We start from the raw sequence: 24,353 nt of genomic DNA on the forward strand, positions 1-24,353 counted from the left end.
ACCAAACCATGCAATAGACAATATTGTTTCTCATCTGAAATTATTTTCTTATGACCAGTTTTGTTCTTGGTACGAATTACGATGAAGTTATTCCCTGCCCCAGTAAAAGAAGTTCTGACTATTCTGTTGTGGGACAATAAAGATCCTTAAGTTCCCTGATTCAACTATGTGGAATTGCTAAAATATGTACATTTTTTATCTTTACTCCCTATTCTTTGAAATATCAGTCTTATTAATCAGGCTTTAGTCTTATCTACTGGACAGAAAGAGGTGTATCAAGGTCCAGTGCAGTATTTTCAAAAAGGTCCTCACTGGTCTAGAAATCACATCCAAGATTTTGTTAATAGGTGATGCTACCCTGGACAATATCAAACCATGCACAGGACTGGATCTGAGAAGCCTTTCGGTACGGTATTATAGTCTCCATTCCTGGCAGAAATAGCAGCAGCAAAGATTGCACAATCACTTTGGCTATCCAAAAGTCCAGATTTGAAGGCGCTTGCTTAACTTAGAGAGGTCCATTTATTTCTATGTATTTTGGCATCATTCCCCGTCCTCCTCCCCAGTCACAAGGAATTGGGGCTAATCCTGCTTTTAGTTACACGGGTGCATCCCTGACAAAACTCTCTGGGGTTGCACTGGAGTAACAGAGCAGGATTTGACCCCTGGTATGTAAAATTTGATAGGGAAAAAAAATTAAGATTCCAATTCAATCGACTCGGAGAACCAGGCATGCATCCTAACCAGCAAGTGATTCCTTCATTTTACTCTTTTTGATAAAAAAAAAAAAAAACTTCTTTTAACCTTAAACAGGCAAGCTCGAATTCTGCCCTGACCTCGTGCCGTTAATTTCAGAAATAGGATTTCAAAGATTTGTGTTTTTCTTTACAGCTGTAGATCCATCTGCTTCTTTCTAATTCAGACTGGTTGGGCATGAAGAAGGGATTTTATGCTAGGTTTTAGCCTTTAAATGTTCATCTTGCACCCTCGCAGGGAACTATTGCACTAGGTGTTTTATCGGTTGTGTTAGGCACTCAGAAGACCTTGGGCATCAGGCACCTGATAAACAAATATTTGTTATTAAGTACGGGCAGGAATCTTTTCCTGAATACTGGCATCCACCATCAGTAGAAAACAGAACGGAAAGAACAGACAGCAGGATTTTGAGTATCCATAACGGCCAATGTCACATGATGATGGGTATTTTAATTCTGCTGCATTCCCCAAAGTTGCCACTCCCTCTCCTGTGCACCCTTATCATTCTGCCTGGGACCCTCCCCTTCCCCCACATTGTCCCCAGTGCCCGAGACCTGCTCCCTCCAGCCTCCCCATTCCTGCCCCAGGAGACTGCAGCTATCCGTGCAAACAGTCAGTTCTTGACCAAACTGAAAGCCACTATTTGGTATTTCTACAAATACCACATCAGAGGATCCCCCTGCATCCTTACGTGACTCCTGACAGCTTTGGATGAAGCTAGGTCTGAAATAAAACGGGGAGGTTCAGGTGCCTCATAGTAACTTCTTTCACTGGTGGAAAGTGAAGTTCCTGACTGGAAGTTTTAGCACAACGTCCCACGAAGTGAGCAGCGCCACAGTTTCGATGGAGGGCGTCTCCTAGGCAATGGCCGCATTCATCAGACATGGACAGTTGTATTTCCTCTGTTCCCATGGCAAACACAGGCCCAGCCAGCAGCCTTAGAAGGTGGACTTTTTTTTCTTGGAGATCCAAGGAACAAAACAAAGCAGAACAATTAAGCCCTGTCTTTAGGGGTCAAAATACAGTCATTCCTTTCAAACAGATTTACTAGTTTCCAAGTTCCATTTCAAAGCCAACCTGAAACCCATTATTTGCTACTTTTTACTTTTATCCCTATCTCATGGAGGTTTTATAGAACACAAAAACAGCAGCCCAGTTTAATTTACCTCCTAGTCATGGCATTTCACTAACAGGCGTTATATCAACCACCACTTTCAAAGGTTAACTCTGCTAAGCCGTCCATATTTGTGTCTGGGTCCAAGGCCATGCCTACCAAAGAATATAACCACTTTCCAGGTGTAAAGAATAACAATCAACGGGCAAGAGGAGAACCAAGAGAAAGGAGATCTTGTGACAATGACATGCTTAAAAAACCCAGAACTTCCATTAAAGAGGCAAGACAGCCAGGGGTCTTTGCTCGGTGCAGAGGACAGGACACCAAACCTTGGTTCCAAGAACATCAGCAGCTTTGCAGTCTGGCCAGCTTTCTAGTAACTTGCACTCAAGTGTTGAAAAAAAAAAACAGCCAGCGTTCTTATCCTATGGTACAGCATTTGTATAAATCCAAGAGGGCATACGCAAATTTTGATTTATCGGGAGTTCTGATTATCCTGAGTTCAGTGAGCTGTAACAGAAATAAAGTCCTGGGGGGGTGGGGGGGAGAGGAGATGAACTAGCAATAACAAAATTGTTTAAAAAAACCAATTATATTCCAAGAATATAAAATAATAACTCTTCCTACCTTGAGTGTCCAAGGTTTAATTGAGATGCTTAATGCTATCAGTTGCTAATGCACTGTAATGGGGAAATCCTCTTCTACTTCCTCTTTATTCAATGATACAATAATTCTCATTGGGTTGCACTGTTGCCATGATAAGAATTCCAGCAAGCTTCCGAAGGGAAAACCCTGCTCCTTGGCCTTGAAAGGTCTTTTGCTTCATTCTGTGTTGGCCTTGGTTATGACATCATGCCTCAGTGGTGATCTCATAACTTGCAGGCTCACCGAGGCAGTCATGTGAAGTAGCAGGTTATTATGAAGGATCTGGTTATAAATCCATGGTTAAGGTGGACGTGAGCTTTGCACTTCAAGCAGAAATTAAACCTCTCTTTTATGCATCAAGAACAGATTGTATTTTCCTCAAATTTACAGCATTTACTCCAAGTACAGAAAGTATTTCTGAGAACTTCCAAGTAAACGTATTAGCTACAAGCGCTGCTCTTGCAGCTACCCTGCCAGACTATTTGACTGAAGACTCCAGTTCTAGACAAAACACTGTTTACTATTGAACATGTCTACATGTCAAAGGGGAAATGTGCAACATTCTCCGCTGATGCACACAAAATATTACACACCTCAAAGGGCACCTGTGTGCCTCTCAGCTGAAGCGATTTACCTTCCTCTGTAGTCCCGCATTTCAAAAGTAACAAAACCAAATTTCCCTAATGGAAGTGAATTAATATCTATCTATAGTATCTACAATTACAAGTGTCCCATCATTGTACTCACCAAGCCCTGAAAGGCAAGTCTCTATCCATACACCCTCCATCCCCATTGTATCTGAGCACCTGACAATCTTTAACATAGTTATCCTCACAAAACCCCTGCGAGGTAGAGATGTGCCATTATGCCCATTTGGGAAACTAAGGCACTGAGAAGCTAAGTGACTTACCCAAGGTCACACAGGAAGTCTATGGCACAGCAAGGAATTGAACCCAGATCTCTCATGTCCTAGGCTAGTGCCCTACCCACCAGACCATCCTACAACGTTTGTCTATACTGGTGAACAACAGGAAGGCAGGGCTCTAAAATGATTCATCAATACCCAGTGATCTGATATCAATATTAGCCATGGAACAAAATTTTATCCCTTCTGGAAAAGTCCTATAGAATTGACTCCAGAATGACACACTTCCTATAGAATTTTCAGCCAATCAATAGCATTTTAAAATGATTCTAGATATAATTCCCTATTAAAATTCATGTATATCCCCACTACGGAATGGTATTAAAAAACAATCTATGGAAAGTATAGCATTCACCATTCATTTTTATAGGGGTTTTACTGAGTAAGATCTACAGAATGGTTAGTTTCATCCTTATTTAATTCTATGAGGCTTTTCCATAAGGGTCATACTGCAAATACCGGACATCTATATGCTTAACTTGAAACATCTAGTAATGGTGGGAAGGGAAATGGATCATCATCATTCAAATCACACCACTTAGGAATGAATTTTTAATGAGGGTAGGCCTCGCTTATTTCTAATTTTGCTCTAGCACCTTATTTATAGCTATAACTAAATCTCACTGCGTGGCTGTGTTGTTAAGCTGCAGGACATAGTATCCAATTAATACCAAAACAGCATTAAAGCAACATGAAAGGTCCAACTTAAACCCAAGGAAAAAATTCAGAGTGAAGACTGTCATTCCAACCTTCGTTCTCTCCACCTGGCAGCTGCCCTGAGGTCCCTGGTTTGTTTTAAGTTCCAGATGGAGAATGAGGTCATCCGCACAAACTAGGTACAACAGGGTGAGTTAAAAACCTACCAGTAGTCATAACAAATTGACTCAAGGAAGTGGAGACAGGCTGTAGAGCCTCTGATCTCTAAGTCACTGGTTTGAATTCAGTCCACGATGAGAACGACGCAACATTTTGACGACCTGAGGAGTAATAAGCTAAACGGAAGAGAAGAAAACACTCACAGGAACAACAGGCATTTGGGATAGAAAAAAGGAAAGCTCCAATTTAACAACAGGAAACGGTTCTTAACCTTGAGGTGAAACCTGGCAGTGTAATATTTGAGGCCAGAGAGTGTTCAAAAGAAAGTTACATGCAGAATTTAGAGGGAAGTGATACAGGAATTCCATTGGGTGATGTGGGAACTGAGCATATGTGGTACATCAATACAGACCCCTCTTTGGGTAAACCCCAACTTCAATCAGTAGGAGTTTATACGAAGGCATGTGCTGCAGTCCTCATGCATCTCTGTTATAGAACCCTTGAATCCGACCTCTTAGCTACAGTAGCTTATACTGTGATAGCCTGTTGAGCTGTAGAAATGCATAACTCTCCAGTGCTTTCCCAGCTTCCTATGTTGTTCCACTCTTATTCCATCTGTACCACCACGATCCTGTCTCACTCAACTGCTGCGCTGATCCACTCTTCCTCCTCCAGATTTCTTATCAACCCCCAGTAGCGCTAGAACCTCCTGAATTTCAGATCCCAAAGACATTCTATTCACATCACACATTTCCTTAGGAAGCTCGCTGACGTTTGCGCATCAAAAATTTTAGTCAGCAGGATGTACAGTGCAATAATGAGAATTAAATTGATTCAAGGAAAGTACCTGCTCAGCATGTTCATTTGCTATTTTTCAAACATAAGTATATTGACATGGGCGTTTTTTCAAATCTCAAAATGCAATCTATCCTGGGCTAACTGTATGTGCAACGTGGCACGAATCACCTCAAACTACCAACGATATCCATCTTTAAAGCACCTATGTAGCTATAAAATCGCTTAATCGATTTTGATAATTTTTTTTATAAAAAAAATTTCATATAGGTAGCTAGATGGATACTGCCGCTGGGATCCGTACTTAATGCGAAGCTTAAGACCAATATGATTTGAAACAGCCAAGCTATAAACCCTCTGCAGAATGGAAAATTCTGACAGGCGTAATAGACATGCACTATAATTAAAGTCTTTGGTAAATGACACTAACACAGCCAAAATTTTCTATTTCAAGCTACAGCATTGATCGAATTTTGACATGCAAGATTAACTGGAAGGATCTCTCTGGACTGATGAGAACAGTAAGCCACAACGCTTGTGTTAATTTTCCTTGATACATATGCATTATGCATTTGACAAGATACAGGCATCTAGCAAGTACCAACCTATGTGTTTTATCTGTAATGCTACTGAGCAAAGAAATGCCCCTCCCTCAATATCCCAGACTCTCAGAAGATATTTCTCTACGCTCAAGAGTCCAGCGATTATATTCTTTCCTCCCAGATATGAAAGTTTAAAAAATGTGCCAACCTTGAATTTCCAATGAGAAGTTCACTCAATGCAGAAAACGGAGTCTCTCAGGAAGAAAAATAGGTTTCAACAGAATGCACTGTTCGAAAGACAATACTAACCAGTCAGGAGTGGATGAGGTGTAGGGCCATAACAAAAAACTATTCTGTACTCCCAACTCAGAAATAAAAAGAAAATATTTTAAAATTAAGCAGACTCGTCCTCCTTCCTGTTTACCAGGCAGATTTCAATTCACTTGCGCATGCTACATGATCCTTCCAAGCTGCAAGCCAGTCAGGTGGTTCTGTTAGATCAGTGTTCCCAAACTTGGGATGCCGCTTGTTTAGGGAAAGCCCCTGGCGGGCCGGGCCGGTTTGTTTACCTGCCGCGTCCGCAGGTTCGGCCTATCGCAGCTCCCATTGGCCGCGGTTCGCTGCTCCAGGCCAATGGGAGCTACTGGAAGCAGCGGCCAGTACGTCCCTCAGCCCGCGCCGCTTTCCACAAGCGGCGTCCCAAGTTTGGGAAACACTGTGTTAGATAATATACTTTCAAAGATTTTGTCCTTATAATATGTTCATGTCTTTGGAAGTGTTTTCCAGTACCTCATTCCCTTCTCCTCCCTCTCCGTCCCCTCAACCCCCGAATATATGCATCATACCAAAAGCTATAGAAAGATTCTCACAGCATCTGAATGTCTACAATTATTTTAAATACCCAATCAAAATAAAAATGAGCATTCCCACAAGATGGTCAAGTCACTGCTGCTAGTGCAGCTGAACTGAAGTATCCCTTTGCCAACACCCATCTCATCACCACATTCCCTATAAACCCACAGCCTCTCTGAACAGAAGCACCTTATTCTGTGCTCAAGGCTGCCAATCTGGAGGTCAGGTGAACAGTGAAGGGAAGCAAATTCCATAGATGAGGGTCCCTTTGCTGAATACACTCTAATCCCGGCCCCAAAGAATTCTATCCAAGAACCGAGAGCTGAAGTGACTAGCTGAACTTAGTTGTCATGAAGGGAGATGGTGGAGAGGTGCTATTTCTAAAAACGAATGAGGGTCTGGTAGGTGCAAAGGAAAAGGGTTAATTTGCCTTATTGCAGTGAGTGCTGCAGGATGCAAGGTCCCATGACAAGAAAAAACAAATATTGCCTCTTCACACACTAAGGTACATGTTACAATGGATTAGGTGTTACTTTTTAGTTCACCCCAGCGTAGACAGTATAATATTGTGTAAGTACAAGCTGTTCTTCCCACATTCCCTAACAAGGGCAAAGGGAACTCGACAATGCAGTACTCTAAACTCTTCCCACTCCCAAAAGCAGAATGGACATCCTCTATTTTTCTGTGGGTGTTTGCCCGGTAAAGCTGCTCGAATATGCTGCAATTTGAAGCATGGTTTTATTCTGAAAAGTAACTCTGTAAAATGGCACCATTTTACTCAATAGCTCGGTTTCTTCTCGGTATTCAGTCACAGCTGCTGATTCGATTGACTAAAATAAGATTTTATGTTACTTCTTTTAGCCCTGCAGAGACACAGTTAAGAGAGAGTGAACGGAGTCTACTACTGTACTTCTTATTCAGCAACTACAGAACCACTTACTAAATTTCAATTACAGCGTCATCTAGTTACATCTTTGCAAACCCACTGAAGGCAATGTGTTGCCAATGAGGACATAGTTGGGGACAATGGGATTACACAAGTGTAATTAAGGGCAAAATAATGGCCTGCAGAATTTTCGTTACTGGTGATGATGCAGAAGAAGCCGAGAACCTGGCGTGATTCCCCCCAGTCCCAAATAGGGTTTACATCACTGGGCAGTTACAAAATTCATCTCTTGGCTTGGAAAAACGAACAGCCATAATATGGGAGTAATTGAGAAACAATAACCATGGAACCCCATTTTATAGTGTCACTTTTCAGTGCACAGCCACACTTTCAATACTAGATATTTATGCAGATTTTGATTTCACTTTTGACCAAAACTGAGTAACTATTCTTCAGACGCACTTCATCACACTTCGCAGGCTGCCTCCAAAACACCAAACACAGGATCGTCTTGTAAACAAGCATCTCCCGTACATATCACCCAATGAAATGGCTGAAAAGCTTTGCATAACAATGAAATGTGGGAGACTATAAGCACTAAAGAGGAAAGAATGAATGCCCCATGCGGTTGCAAATGTCACCAGACACTGGAGCAGAGATCCACATAGCAATGCCCTTCCTGCACACAAAGGTTCCCTTTGGGCACACAACTGGAACAACAGCCCTTATTGGCCTCTACAGGCAGATTCATCGCAGAAGCAGAGAGGAAGCTGCTCTCCACTTCTAGTGAGAGAGGATTGTGGAAGTGACAGGGAAAGGAAGCTGGCGGCCATCCCCATCCTCAGACAGAAGAAATCCGCCACTCAAGGAATTTTCACTAACCTGCAGAGTGACAGCGGATCCTGCAAGGCCGAGAGGGGAGTGCTTGTGTTGCCCATGGGATTGAGGAGCTGACCCACGGCAGACACAGACAGGGCTTCCTCACACTAAGGGCAGGTGGTAGCGAGGTACCTCTCAACACCAGGTATCCCCGGGAAGCATCACAAGGATGTCACAAGAATTAATGTTTGTAAACATCTCCAGAATGCTTGGATGAAAGATGCAATATACATTTTAAGTATTAGCACAGGATAACGAATGAAGACCGTGATTTTGCTGTTTTGCCTCCATTGTGATCTATCACAAACTATTGCCAGAGCTGTGCTGACATGATGCAAGTACACAAGCAAAGAGGTCTCCTGGGATTATAGATGTTAAAAACAGTCCAACAGCCATGTCAGTTTCTGCTCCATTCAAAATACAGGGGAGAAAACCCCCATATTGTTTATCAAATGGAAACAATTCCTCTATATATTTTGTTTTTCAAAGGGATGCAGGCATTGCAAAGCCTTGGACACCTAGAAAAATCACTTGTAGGAATGGTAGGAACACACTACAATCCACAAAGCCCGAATCTGCCACCCAACTTCCTTATCCAATGAATGGGAGAGCTAGGCACCTAGGAAGCGAATCCACAATAGCCGGCACACAAGGCAAGAAGCCAATGGGAGATGGCGACAAAAGGGGTGCATGCTAAGCCCACCCCTCTCACAGAAATAGGCACCTCCTGGCAGCTTGGACTTAGGGGCCTATTTCTGCTAGTGATTCACAGCCAGGGGCCCCTGTCTTGGAGCCGGATGGCTTCAGCACTCTGTCGCTCCTTGTGAAAATGAGTTAGATCCCCACTTCGCTCCATACCAAACAGGAGGAGGAGTTCAGGTGAGGGGGTCTCACCTGGGATGTGGGCGACCCAAGTTCAATTCCCTCCTCTGCCTCAGGGGGAGAGGGGATTTGAACAGGGGTCCCCCACCTCTCAGGAGAATGCTGCACCACTGAGCTACGGGATAGTCTGCTGTGGGGACCCCTCAATCTCTCCTGTTGAAGTTGGTGCACTGTGTATAAAAGAGTCATTGGGCCAGTATGAGAATGACTCTGCAGTGCAATGGTTAGGGCACCCACCTGGGAGGTGGGAGATGCTGGGTCCAGACCCCCTGCTCCAGTGACTCTAAGGGGACAGCCATATGGCCTTAAAAGACCCGCGGCACAGCCAAAGCTGGCCCAGGTCACCTGACGCGGGCTCACGGAGCTAGAAAACTGCAGCATAAACCTTCAAGCGGAGGCTGGAGCCCTGGCTCTGGGACCCTCCCACCTCAGGGGATCTCAGAGCCCAGGCTCCACCGAGCCTGAACGTCTGCACTGTGATTTTATAGCTCCACGAGCCCAAGTCAGCCGACCTGGCCTGGCACAGGTCTTTACTTGCAGTGTAGACATACCCTAAGTGTTCATACCTGGTGGAACAACGTCAACAGCCGAGACTGCGGGAGCCCCACCTCTAACAATTCTATACTCAGGGGTTAGAGCAGTGGCTCTCAACCTTTCCAGATTCCTGTACCCCTTTCAAAAGTCTGATTGGTCTCGGGTACCCCAAGTTCCACCTCACTTAAAATCTATAAAATCAGACATAAAAATACAAAAAAGTGTCACAACACACTATTACTGAAAACTTGCTGACTTTCTCATTTTTACCATATCGCTATAAAATAGATCAATTGGAATGGAAATATTGTACTTACACGGCAGAGTATAGTACATAGAGCCACAGAAACAAACCATTGTCTGTATGAAATCTTAGTCTGTACCGCCTTCGCTCGTGGCTTTTATGGAGCCTGTTGTAAAACTAGGCAAATCTCTAGGTGAGCTGATGTATCCCCTGGAAGACCCCTGTGTACACCCCGGGATACACATCCCCTGGCTGAGAACCACTGGGTTAGAGCACTCTCCTGAGAGGTGGCTGTTCAAACCCTCTCTTCTCCTCGGGCTGGGGGGGAACCGAACCTGGCTCTCCCACATCCCAGCTAAGCGCGCTGACCACTGCGCTAGGAGCGGTAAGGTAGGAAGCACCATCACCGACTCCTCTTCCGACTGCCAGATTCTGAATGGAAGTCGATGGCCTTTGGTCTGACCCAGGACGGCCGTTCTTATGTTCTTAATTTAACCAGATTAGAACCATTTCACATTTCCTTGTTTGCATCTCCAGGGCCGCAAATAAAGCCATACTCTGAGCAACCGTACACACACTGCAGATTCATCAGCCTTACAGGCAATTCTAGAATCCTCAACATGAAATTGTCTTCACACTGCTGTGATAATTTACCCGGGAAAAAGTTCAACACAGAAGGATATGATCCAAAACCTCCTTATTGCAAAAACAGCTCCAAAGTCTTTCTGTAAATAAATAACAATTATTCTTTTGACCACCATCAAACAGCTGCTGAGAGAAGTCTAGTTCAATTTTGCTCTCTGTAACAGCACCATCTTCTGACCCATATATTGATGAGCTAAAGCCAATATTTGACAAAACGGATAATAAACATGTCTTTTCTCAACAGCGAATCCCTGCTTATTCCCTAGACTGTTTTAGTAATGTATTGTCATTTATAACAAGTGACAGCTGTGCCACATTTCCTTTGCTGCTTGAAAATGGGGAGCCTGCTGATTTCAGAGGTTTTTCCACTACTATAATTTAATTTCCTATTCTGAGAAGCCAGCGACACTGAGTAAACCAAAGGGGACTACTCTCATTTGAACGAGGTCACACACAATCTCGGCTCCACATTTTGGATCAAGATTTAATGCAGTCCAGTACAACTGTAGCGCAGTGTTGCACTATGTGTTATCAGACTGTGTGTGAAAGCCTTGAGTTGTGAAAGTAACAGAACATACTTGCCATTAGGGTTTGGCTCTCACGTTAACAGATTATGCTGTTCTGCAGACTGACATCAAGGCAAGATTCTGCCCTCAATTGTACTAGTTGACTTCGGTGGTATCGTAGAGGTGTGAATCAGAACAGAATTTGATCCTTATTATTTTGTGAACTATAGGATATGGCTAAGACATTAATTTCTTTTGGAGAGCTACAACTTCTGCTTTTCAGTTCATTTTGTTATCTTGTCGTCCCAAACCATACATCACTTTTATCCATTTGTTGCATCCTGCCGGACATGTAGATTGTGGTTTGCGGCATTGCAGCCATGTTGTCCCAGGATACCAGAGAGACAAGATGGGTGAGGTACTGTCTTTTATTGAACCAACTTCTATTGATAAAAGAGACAAGCTTTGCAGCTTAAACAGGGCTCTTCAAGTCTGGGGAAGATACTCAGTGCGTCACAGCTAAACACAAGGTGGAACACATACGGAGTTAACACATGTTGCAAGAGACCATAAAACAGAAGGAATATTGGGATTCATAGAAACCATCCTCAAACCACTCATCACATAAAGAGACAGTTTCCTTCAGGACACCACCAATTTCCTTCAGAAACTCCACAACATTAACAACCACCTCAGAACACCAGGGAGGTCACCTCCCTTTACAACAACACCCTTCACAATGACGGAATCACTGCCTGCCTCAAATATCTACAAGACAATGGACAATGCTCAGATAACCACCCCAAACACATCGCCAAACTCATCCATCTCATCCTCACCCACAGCAATTTTACATTCAACACTACATGCTTTGTCCAAACCATGGGAATAGCCATGGGTACTAAGGCCCGGTCTACACTGGGGGGGTGGGGGTGGGGGGAAGGACAAGCTAAGTTGGTATAAGTTACACAACTTCAGCTACGGAAATAAAGTAGCTGAAGCCAATGTACTCAGAGCTACTTACCGCGGTGTCTTCACTGCAGTAAGTTGACTGCTGACACTTCCCAGTCGACTCCGCGTACGCTTCTCGCTCCACCTTAAGTATGTGGGGTATGTATGTAAGACACCCTCGAAACCAACAACTACAGTAGCTGATTTTACTTGATAAAAGCAGAAACCATCTTTTCCATTATGCTATGTATGATAAGTCAATGCTATGCACTTTTTTAAAAAAGAGATTTAAATAATTCCTCGATATCCTGAGGGTGGAAAAAAAACTAATAAAAATATTCACCTTGGAAAACTGGCTACTGAACTGGAGGATAGGAGACAGTTTCTATATGTGTTTTACAATGCCAGCTCCTGTGTAAGTGAATAGGATGCGAGCACTTCAAGAAGCGGTGCAGAAGCAGCAGTAAAAATAGTCTCAGTATATAGCCATGACATTTCCACTAACACTAGCGTCCATTAAAATGAAAGTAAAGATGGGACTGTTTGTTTTAGTGGGAATTTCTGCTTTAACACGTTTTCAACAGCTGTCTTTTACATTCTTACCATTTAAGATATACACTTGGAAACGAAATATGAAGATAAAGCCAAGGAAATTCTGAGTTAAGGGTACCACTAGGTCTCTTAACACCCAGACATTGTGTATCTCAGCACCTACGCACACAATTTTGCTATTGGAAACTTCATAACACACGACGACCCCACATACCATATGCACTTAAATGTCTAGGCACTGAATTAAGCTTGCTGTACACATAGTGACAGTCTATAGTGATTTAGCTAGGCACGAATAACAGGTTTCTCTTACTCAAAAACAAAAATTCATTTGTAAATGCATTATTGGTCAATAGACTTTATGGAAAACCAGCTGTAAAAGAATTCTTGTCAATATTATAATTTTAACAATGGTAAAAATATGTATATAATATATAATAGTATAGGACGTATGTGATGAAATCCTAGCCCCATTGAAGTCATTGGGATGGCAAAACTCCCACTGACTTTGATGCGGCCAGGATTTCACCTACGGTCAATATATACCTGCTGAGACAATTACATTACATTACTTTAATCTTACTGGCAGCTTGCTATGAGATGGTGCAAAAATTCCACAGAGCTCTACCTACCAGATAGGCAAATAACATGGTCAGTGTGTGTATTCCTCAAATTCATTCTTACTCAGTGTTTCTGAAGAGAGGTCTCTTGTTTGCAATACTCCCTCTTTATTATCTACAGTTAGTTTTCAGGCTGAGGAGAGATTAATGTTTCTGTCTTCAAACAGGAAGGCACTAGGAACAGTTAGAAAGTTTATAACATGAAGTCTCATGGTTTCTTGAGTTCACAGCAGTAGGCAGAGAGCTATAATCCTCAAATGCAGAACATATCACCTTTGCTTGGGATTTCAGACAAGTAATCCCATTCTGTAAGTAGCAGTTTGCTAGCATCTTTCTCAGAAAAAGCAATTGGAAACTATCAGAAGATAAAAAAGATAGTGAACAAGGTAGGATGTTGGGACAATTCTTATAGTGCTGAAAGCCATTGAACAAAACTGCAAATCCTCTAGATCAGTGGGTTTTAACCTTTTTTCATTTGCAGACTCCTAAACAATTTTGAACGGAGGTGCAGACCCCTTTGGAAATCTTAGGCATAGTCTGCAGATCCCTAGAGGTGCATTCTGTTGCTCTTACTTTTAGCCCGGGGATACTGCCACACCTCCAGCACTCCTGCGTACAAGTAACCCTCACACAGCTATAGCTGCAAGAAACCAGGGTTCCTCTCGTCTATTGTATAGATTACCGGTTAATGATCTTGTCAAGTATTCCAATGAACTTTGCATATCATATGGATTTTTGTCCAAGGGAGCAAAAGACTGTTAAAATTAGGGCAGTTTTAAAGTTATGTGAGAAGCTGTTACATCTCAAATCCATATCTTATGTCTTCGTGTCTCTCTTCCCAGGCTTTCATGTTCTGCATTTCTGCAACAAAATACCAACTGTCTTTTCAGTAAAGTACTTGGTGCCCTTATGCAATAAATCATTCATTATTTCAGGTTCTTTATACTACCAGTGATATTGTCTTCACAGTGAAAATATTAAACTTTCCTTGGACAAGTAATATTTTTCAATACATATTTTATTCCAAGTTTTATTAGTCTGCCTTCCTGATAAATTGTTTCATAGGGGGATCAGACATGACAAATTACCAGTAATTATATGGCTGCACTAGAGTCAAAACTGATGAGATGAACAAAAGATTTAAGGTTCCTCGGGTGATGTGTCCGTTACTGGGATTTCTAGGAATGACTGGGATTCAGAACTTGGCTGGAGTAGTGAATGTTTATGTTTATAAAACTTGTGTCATGTAACACAGCACAACTGAACCTTGACAATTTCTGACACCTTAAGATTTCTGACTCACCATCAGTTTTAGAAGCAGGGATGATACTGATTTTGTTGCTTTTAATAGCGACCCTAAGACCACCTAATACTATTAAGCCAAAAGCTCTCCCAAGAAATGAAAATATAAACAGCTTTATGCTCCTCTGCACATATAAAGTCATTGAAATAACCCCACGTCCCTTAAAAGTTATTGAAATCAGTGATCCCGCTTGTATTCAGACACTGAGATCAGCGCTACACATTAGATCAAGGACCGTGGCTAAGAAAATAACCCTCTAATGTCAGACTTCTAGGGGATAAGAAGAATACAAAAGTGTTTACGCGGGGCCTGATCCAAAGCCCACTGAAGTCAATGTACAAAGACTCCCATTAACTGCAATGGTCTTTGGATCAGGCCCACAGTTATTTGGCTTGGGAAGGACCTTTATTGAGGCAATTAGCCCATTCAGACGGGATGTTTTAGAACGGAAATTAAGACCAAAATAGACAAAGGATTCATCAGAGCATAGATGGCGACAGGCTCATTTAGTGCAGGAATATTAATAAATGAGATTTCTGTAATCAAGTTCATAAAGATTTAATTGAGAAAAGGAATATTCAAAGTAATTGTCTACAAAACATGTCATTAGATGTTCTTTGTCAAGCACAGCCAGAGGTTAAATTTGGTTAACGGGTTTAACCAGTTCTCTTAGAAATGTATTTCTGTTAAAACCAGATCAATTTCTGAACTGTTCCTCTTTTTCAAGCAATATAAAAGCCAGCCAACGTGTCAGATGTTCAACATTCAGAAACATGTATGTGCCACTGATGTAAACCGCTACTCAATCTTTCTCTATAGCAAACTTCTGTATGTGTCTGCATTCCCATTTACAAAATTACGAACTTCTACAGAACATCCTCACTAACCCCTTTCACATTCTGTGTATCATATTTAATAGTCCTACACACTGAAATTATAACCTCTGATTTGTACGTTGGCTCTATGTTTCACAAAAAATAGAAGCATACATAAACAAAAGTGAAAAAATATATATATACAGATTGGATGAAGAAATGCTATGGATCTGTACGAGACACAGGAAATATCTGCATTTATAAGGGAATGACCTTCAAAACTCATTCACTGTTTTCTAGCCTGTAAAATTACAGTGATTTTCTCATTCGTGAGAAATTATACATTTTCACCATGTATGCTTTAATTTTTCATGGAATATAAATAGTTTTGCTTAAAAGTCAGCATGAAAGCAACAAAAAACAAACATTTACTTGTGATAACCTTGATTGTGAGGGTATTATGAACTGACTTTTTCACCTTAAATCATGCATACAACATATTAGTATTTCTGTTTACTGCCCCAAAAATCATATAAGCTGGTGAAACACAGCATCAAGTGGCATTTTATGTCAAAATTATATACAGTATAAGGATACTCTTATTTTAATTCTATTCCCAAGTAAATCAAAGAAAGAATCCAGCCTTTTTCCAAACTGGATTGCCCATACTTACCTATCTAAGCAATATATATCAATTGGATAAAAATTTATTAAAAGCAATCTCTCAAAAATTAATTGATTTTTGTATAAGCACAACTAATTTGACTGCCATTACAGCCATTTAAGTCACTACTTTGCAGTTAAGGTGGGGAAAAGGCAAGACGGGGAAGAAAATCAGTAATATTAACATTCCTGAGATGTTATTTACACAGAACAGATTTTTAAAACACATTTATTTATTCTTCTTTGCTTAAGCAAAAGTGAAGCCTCCCACAGCCTGCAGTATTTATTTGTAACCAGCTCTTTAATTTGAAGTATGCTTCTGCATGCATTTAAAATATTTTCTACTTGCCTTAGAGCGACAATAGAGTCAGAATCAACAACACCCAAATAAATCAGTGGAGAGGTGGGAGTTGTTGTTATTTACATGTTGCATCACAATTATCCAAAAACCTGGCCTGAATTTTCTACTGCTTACAAGTTAGAAGAGTGCCAGTTGACACTCTCAGGAAACAGTATCAATGAGTAAGGCTACGAATCTGTCACAGAGGTCATGGATTCCACGATTTTACAAGACCTCCACGACTTCTTGAAAATTCCAATAATTCAGCCCCAGGCAGTGGGCATCGGGCTTCAGCCCCAGCCGGCAGGACTTGGGCTTCAATACTGATGTAGTGAAAACTGCATTAATGTGTGTACATTTCTGTGATTTATTGTTTATTGCACACATCCTGTTCATGACTTTTAATTAAAATACCCGTGCCAAAATCTTAGCCTTAACAATGAGCGCTATGGTGTACAGTCAGTCTGCATGCTTATCACATGGATGTTCTCTTAAAAGTATTATTATTATTATTTAAAAATTAAGATTAAAAGCTGTCTGTACAAAACGGAAACCTCCCGTACATATGTCAGCCACCCTGTGTCCTCAGTCCTAATGTTATAGTTCTTAGCTAGTTGTTAAGGCAGTACTGTTGTGATTAGGTTACTCACATTCAAAACATTCTGGTATTCTAGTAGCCTAATGATATCATCACTAAATCCTTACTAGCAAATCATTCATATCCAGACTGGGGGGGGGGAAAACTGATTTTTACTCAAGAAAATTTCATTATAATGCATAATATCTGAACTCGTATCTGGCCTAGAACATTTTGAAAAGTGATCTAGACTATTTTAAAATTAAATCAGTCCCTGGAGCAGGGTTGAGGAAGTACAGGTAAATAACTAAAATCAGGCAGTACTCGGATACATCTCCTGGTATTTGTGTTTGGCTCCGACAGCATTTACTATACTTTAATTTGCATCAAAATCATTCTTAAAAGCACTTACTATACTTATTGCACTCACAGAGTCATCGGCAGAATTGTGCAAGTCTAAGAGCACCAATTTTGCTCAGCAAGAGGTATAAATTAAGCTCTTCTTCCATCATCCAACAATGTTTACTTGATTTGATTATACCCCACCAATGGAGAAGCAGCAGCGCTAAAGCTGTTCCATAATCATATTTGCACCAGGGAAGGTTAGTGAAAGTTGCGGGTTTTGATTTTGAACACAAAAATTTCACTAAAACTTGCAGCAATTGTCCACGTTCTGGTTTATTATAAAAGATTGAATCAGGGTAATATACTAGCTCTATAAAATAACGAAAACACTTATTATACATATATCCAATAACAGTGACGTTGCGGGAAGGGGTGGAGGGTAAGGGGGGGCACAACTTTAGCCCACTGAAATTCATTATATTCCATTAAATTATTTTTTTTTAGATGGGGGGGGAACATAGCATAAAAAATGGTAAGTAAGCTCCTTGCTAAAAGCTAGAGACTGGCCCCCTTTCACAGGGCCACTTGGCCTGTGTGGAGCTATTCTTTTGTGAATGCCAAGAATTCTGACTCACTGAAGTGCTGATCAAAATAATGACGTGAGACATTATTTTCCTGGTGGAATCAAAAAGCTTCTGTGTGACTAAACTCCCTCCCCTGAGCAACATCCCAGTCAAGCTGATCAGGCTTTTCTTTCGGAGGGCTGAAAAACTGGATCCATCAATTTGCCCAGTTGAGGGGGGGGGGGGAGGCATTTCAGAATTAAAGGTCACTGAATGAAGTAAGGATTCATTTGCTTTCTTCTCCCTCCTCCCCCCCCCATGTGTAATGCTTCCAGCTGTTACCATCTAGAGTGGCTGTAATTCACTGATGAGCATCGGATTTACACACACACACACACACACACACACACATCCATCCGGCAAGCCACAGGTTTGTCTTTGTTCCCATCTGAAGGAGAAACCATCCAGATAACTGCAGCATCCTCCATAAAACACCAACTTCACAACGCCCAGCACAGAAGTTGCTTTAATGCTTAGAACACCCATGCAATCCTAGGAACAGCCCATGTGTCCCCCCCACCCCCGGTGTGTGTCTACAGACCAGCAAGGGAACACAACGTGCTGGAGAGGGGGAGAGGAGGAGCAGCGAGCAACCAGCACTGGATCCCGCGTTGCTTTTGTTTGCAGTCCTCAGACTCCATTTGGCAACCCGGATTGGAGGAGCTGAGAAGTGAGATTGCAGCGCCTTTGGGTGACCTGGGGCTGGTTCTTCCCCATCGCCCATATTTGTATTCACACCCGGACAGGTTATTTGCCCCGGCGAAGGTCGGGATCTCCAGCAGCATTTCGGGACAGCTCTCGGGGCCAGACAGCTGAACTGCAGTGTTTGCACAGGGGCGAGCATGCAGCCTGCTCTTACAAAAAATCCCACACACCAGCCAGCCCGTGTGCATCCCTCCCCCGTCCCCAAAACAAAAGTCACCTCCCCCCCCCCCCTCTATACCGCATCTTCCTGCTGCGCCCGCACCCAGGCTGGGCTAAGCCAGGGAGTTTTCCCAGCCCAGGGTCTGACACCCTCCCAAGTTCTCTGCCTGGGCGCAAGTTTACCCCGAGCCTCCTCTGCGCGGTTCCCTCTGAAAGTCGCGCTCGGGCTATTTTATTCCCCTTCAGCGGCGAGCCCTGCCCGCCGGCCCCGACCCGCTCCGCCCGCCGCCCGAGACAGCCCGGTTCAGGGCCAGCTGCGTCCCCACACGCCCTGCGGGGCTGCGCGTCCACACACCCGGGGACCGCGGCTCGGATGCGGGAGGCTTTTGTTCCTTCCTCCCAGGGGCAGCAGGAGCGAGACGACTGGGGGAGGCAGCGACCCCCCCAAGAGAGCAGCAGCCCGAAGTGTGAAGTTCGCTGCAGCGCGGGCGAGCCTGCGGGGCTCCGCTCCGCTCCGGGGGTGGGTCACGCAGCGAGCCCGGGGGGGCAGCGCCGTTGGCAGGCGCGGCGCGGCGCGGCTCGGGGCAGCCCGGGGGCAGTTGCACGCGGAGGGAGGGAGGGAGACACACACCCGGTGCACACACACACACACACACCCGGTGCACACACACACACACACCCGGTGCACACACACCCGGTGCACACCCACAGACCTGGATGGTGCAGGTGTACTCGCTGTCATCCAGCAGCCTGACGGTGCAGCTGTGCTCCCGCTCCAGGCTCCTGCTGCTGCCGCTCATCCAGCGGCTCAGCATCTTCCCCGGCCCGGCCCGGCCCGGCGGGCGGCTCGCGGTCACAGGGGCCGGGCGGCTCGGCTCCGCGGCATCCCAGCGCCCAGGCGGCCCCGCCGCGCGCAGCCCGACTCCGGCCAGAGCCCGCTGCAAGTCCCCGCGCCGCCGCTCGCGCGGCCCGGCGCCAGGCGGGGGGCGGGGCCGGCGCTGAGCGACGGGCGGGCGGGCCAATCCCGGCGCGGGGCCGCCCCAGGCCCCGGCGCCCGCTGATGGGGCGGGAGGAGCCTCGGCCTGGGGAGCGGGGACTGCGGGGAACCCCCCCCTCTGCGCCCCCCAGGGACCCCCCTCTGCGCCCCCCAGGGACCCTCCTTCATCCCTCCTGGGCCCCCTTCCATCCCCCCCGGGGCACGGGGAGCCCTGCCAGGGAACCCCCCCTCCGGCCCCCCCAGGGACCCCCCCTCCGGATCCCCCCCCCGGGGCCACCCTCTTCTTCCCCCCCGGGGCATGGGGAGCTCTGCGAGGGAACCCCCCCTGCGGTCCCCCCCTCTTCTTCCCCCCCCCAGGCACGGGGAGCCCTGCGAGGGAACCCCCCCTCTGCGCCCCCCAGGGACCCCCCCTCCGGATCCCCCCCCGGGGCCACCCTCTTCTTCCCCCCCGGGGCATGGGGAGCCCTGCCAGGGAACCCCCCCCTCCGGCCCCCCGGGACCCCCCTCTGCGCCCCCCAGGGACCCTCCTTCATTCCTCCTGGGCCCCCTTCCATCCCCCCCGGGGCACGGGGAGCCCTGCCAGGGAACCCCCCCTCCGGCCCCCCCCTCTTCTTCCCCCCCGGGGCACGGGGAGCCCTGCGAGGGAACTCCCCCTCTGCACCCCCCCAGGGACCCCCCCTCTGGATCCCCCCCCCTGGGGCCACCCTCTTCTTCCCCCCCGGGGCATGGGGAGCCCTGCGAGGGACCCCCCCCTCTGGCCCCCCGGGACTCCCCAGGGACCCCCCTTCTTCCCCCCCAGGCATGGGGAGCTCTGCGAAGGACCCCCCTTCTTCCCCCCAGGACCCCCCTCTGCACCCCCTGGCAGAGGGAGCCCTGCGAGGGATCCCCTCCCACCCCCACCAGGGACCCCTCCCCTCTGTCCCCCCCGGGACATGGGGAACCCTGTGAGGGACTCGGGGAACCCTGAGGGACCCCTCTTCCCCCCCAGGAACCCTCCTCCGCCCACCCTCCTGGCACGGGAAGCCCTGCGAGGGATCCCCCTCCATCCTACCGGGGACCCCCCTCTGCCCCTCCCCTGGGGCATGGGGAGCCAGAACACCCCTTGTGTCAATGGGAGCCAGAGTGGGGACTCAAGGGGGTAAGAGCAGCATCTGCCCTGCCCCTGATGTGCTCGGGGAGCCTCTGCACATGCCAGGCTGCTGCGGCCCCACGGAGCAGGTGCCAGGCGGGTACAGAGCCCCCGACAGCCACTGCCCTGACCCCATCCTCTGCCCAGAGCCGGAGGGTAGGAACAGGCCTGCCAAAGGGAAGGGCAGACCGGGGTGTGGAAGGGCCACAGATGGGCAGGGGGGTAATCGGTGTGTGTTGGGAGAGGCTCTAGAACACCTATGTATGATCAGGGCATCATGGCGCTAGGTGCTGTACAGAGAAGTGACATTCTGACAGGCCCAGCCCAAGAAAGCTGATAGCCTAGTTATGGGGCGGGGGGAGATGATGGAGCAGAGGAGGGTGGAGGAGCATGTCTGTGTGGAGATTTAGGTGATGCAGGGGGAGGGGAGGAGCCCATTGGGATGCCCCTATTATAAATGCTAGCATTAGGCACCATCCCCACAAAACACCATTTCTAAGTCTTTTTTGTCCTCCCCCATGTAGGGGGTTGGGCCACCAGGCAGCCGTCATCCTTCTTGCTCCGGTGCTTTGGCTCTGTGGCTGGAAGATATGTCTTCTCTCTCCTCATACTAGGAGAGGGAATTCTCTTTGTCAGCCAGCCTACTTGAGAAGAGAAGGATGAATTTTCTTCCTCCTCCCCTGGAAGAGAAGCACCCAGCCTGTGGCAGCAAAATGAGCCCCTACGAACTAGCCCTTCTAGCTCTCACTTGGGAGAGGGAAGTGGATTAATAGGTTGATGTCCCAGTTTAGAGGTCCAACATCATAACATCCAAATAATCCCAGGGGCATCTGTGGCCCTGTCTGCATCATTTGACTAGGAGAGCAGTGTTTTATTTCAAATTAACTAATAAATAACCTTTTTTGGTTCATGTCCAGTGTTCATTCAGATTTGGCCACAAGCTGTGCTGCACTTGCTGTCATCACAGTTGGCACTGTGGAAGCAGAACATGCAATGGCCCTATTGTACATGGGTTAATAGGGCTTGCTTTGCCACAGATTGGACTCAGAGTTCTGCCTGCAAACCTACTCACTTTCACTGACCCCGCAGATGGTTGTAGCAGGGAGATGGAAGAGAGAGGATCCTGCCCAGGTTATTCACTAAAGTTTCACCCCCAAAACTCCCTGCAGAACAGACAGCCACCAGGTCATTTACATCTCAAACTTCCCTCAGTCTGTCACCGTGAGAGCCACTGCCTGGGGTCAGTGGTCTCTCAATTTTATGAGAAGGGCTGTTGTATAGCTCCTGACACATCTTCCCACCATTCTTTATTGTGCCTCTAACTCCCTCAGAACTACAAGTTCCAGAATTCCTCTGTTCTGAAGTGGGAACAGGGGTGTCCTGGGCCTGTAGCCTGCCATTAAGGGCTAGCATGCCCTATTACAGAAGCTCATCCCTCAGGGGTAACCCAATAAGTCCTGCTCTACTTCTCAGTAGGCTTTGCTTTACTTCAGGCTTGATCTGCTTTCTGCATCTCCTCAAATCCTCCTTTCACTCCTGCCCTGCATGTCCTCCCACACCAGGCCCACTCTTCCCTCCTAGCCGGGACCCTCCCCAACAACAGGTTCATCTAGGCCCTATCTACGCCTCTCCCACCTTGATCCCATACTCTCATGGTCTTCTAGAGGGAGAGCAGGTAGGATTCACATCACAAAGGCCTCTTACCCCATCCCTGGCCCTGACAACATTGGGTTTGACTCTTAACACTTCTGCATGCTTTTCCAGGGGCCCTGATATCTGTCTTTGGGGTCCTAAAAGTCAGGCCTTCTTCCCCTCCCCTGGCCACTTAACATTTCGGAATCTTCAGGAGACCACCACTATAACCTGGCAGCATCAGGGCCTCTGTCCAACTGACACTGCAACAGGGGACCACCCTGTTAGCTTGGTAAATCATGAGATGGAGACAAGATGAGGCAAGTACCACCGTCTTGTAGCAGAGCATGAAACGCAGGTAGTTAGGAATGATTTGCGCACTGAAGTGTTAATTGTAGAAGATCATTCTCAGAAAGGAGCCCAGAGCTCTGTACACTGCTGAAAACAGGTGCTAGAAGTAGGTCAGAAGCTTACCCTGTGGACTGAGAGGGGCCAGCTTGGATAATACATTATTCAAATACTAATTGGGAAAAATAATGGCAGACCAACAGCATCAGTGTGTACGGGGCATCGATTGGTACAATTTGAACCTCATGACACCATAGAAGATGTATTTCCCTTTTGCCCAAGATGTTGCTATAGGATTATTGAGAACTAGAGATCCTAGTTAAAAAATGCAAATAATCTTCCTTCTGTTGAAATATAACCAGTCCTATTATCAGCAATTAAAATTTTACTATATATCATCTTCAGTTATTGCTCAACAATGTTACAAAAGAAATAACACAAAACACCTTCTTACACCAACAGAAGTTGGTCCAATTAAAGGTATTACCTCATCCACCTTGTCTCTTTCATGTCCTGGGACCAACATGGCTACAACTAGGCAGCAAAACACTTATTAATTCCACAAGGTGTAGACAGTACTGCATCATAGAAAATGAGCCACAGAACACTTCCCAGCCAGCTAGATCCTACACATATACAACTATGGAGGCTACATTGGTATTGGTATTTAGGGGGATACGTTGGCCAAGGCTGAGGAAGAATGAATGAGGATAGGAAAAGTAGGAGAGTTCAATCATGAGCCAGGGAGGAAAGAGACCTTGAAATAGGATCTGAAAAGAGTCAGAGGGCAGCCAGGTTAGTAGATACCTGTGGAGACTGTTACAGTTCCTGGGGCAGTGGGGAAGAGAGAGCAGAAAGAACGCTTACAGCCAGGCCAGTGGCTCTCAGTCTTCCCAGACTACTGTACCCCTTCCAGGAGTCTGATTTGTCTTGCATACCCCAAGTCTCTCCTCACTTAAAAGCTACTTGCTTACAAAATCAAACATCAAAATACAAAAGCGTCACAGCACACTCTTACTCAAAAATTGCTGACTTTCTCATGTTACCACATAATTATAAAATAAATCAATTGGAATATAAATATTGTACTTATTTCTGTATGAAATTTGAGTTTGTACTGACTTCGCTAGTGCTTTTTATGTAGCCTGTTGTAAAACTAGGCTAATATCTAGATGAGTTGAGGTACCCCCTGGAAGACCTCTGTGTATCCCCAGGGTTAGCATACCCCTGGTTGAGAACCACTGGCATAGGCTATGACGGCTGAACAGAAAGAGATGCAGTTGGAGAGATGGGGAGACAGAGGCTGGAGCTCAGGGAGAGAGCCTAGCAGAGGGAGGTCATGCTTACTTATCCACAACTTTCAAAAGACTCAGAGTGAGGGTTTTGAGCTGAAAGTTCACACCTGTTTCCACCCTCCAAGCTGGTTGTTTCTTCTCTAATCAGGGAATTATAAAGAGGTTTTGCAATGGTAGGCCTTGCTGTGTGCATGTGATGACGCAGCACCTCACTAGTCTGGATTGCACCCCAGAATGTCACACTGTAGCCGTTCAGACTCACCCCTGCGGTGCCTCCT

The 24,353-nt window shown here is 45.7% G+C and overlaps 1 protein-coding gene across 3 annotated transcripts in view; it reads right to left on the reverse strand.

Annotated features, from left to right (window-relative positions):
* Positions 1-19,632, reverse strand: part of FRMD5 (FERM domain containing 5) — a 281,834-nt gene extending 262,202 nt beyond the window's left edge. For 2 of the 3 annotated variants that reach the window (XM_065559119.1, XM_065559121.1), the window contains exon 1: positions 19,388-19,623. In XM_065559119.1, the coding sequence (XP_065415191.1) occupies positions 19,388-19,489 (102 nt within the window). In that variant the 5' untranslated portion in view covers positions 19,490-19,623. Of the gene's footprint in view, positions 1-19,387 lie in introns of all 3 variants that reach the window. The other variant, XM_065559122.1, reaches the window with a different exon arrangement.
* Between the last annotated feature and the right edge of the window lie 4,721 nt (positions 19,633-24,353).

This window comes from Chrysemys picta, chromosome 10 (genome assembly GCF_011386835.1).
Source record: "Chrysemys picta bellii isolate R12L10 chromosome 10, ASM1138683v2, whole genome shotgun sequence".
Classification (NCBI taxonomy): Eukaryota; Metazoa; Chordata; order Testudines; family Emydidae; genus Chrysemys; species Chrysemys picta.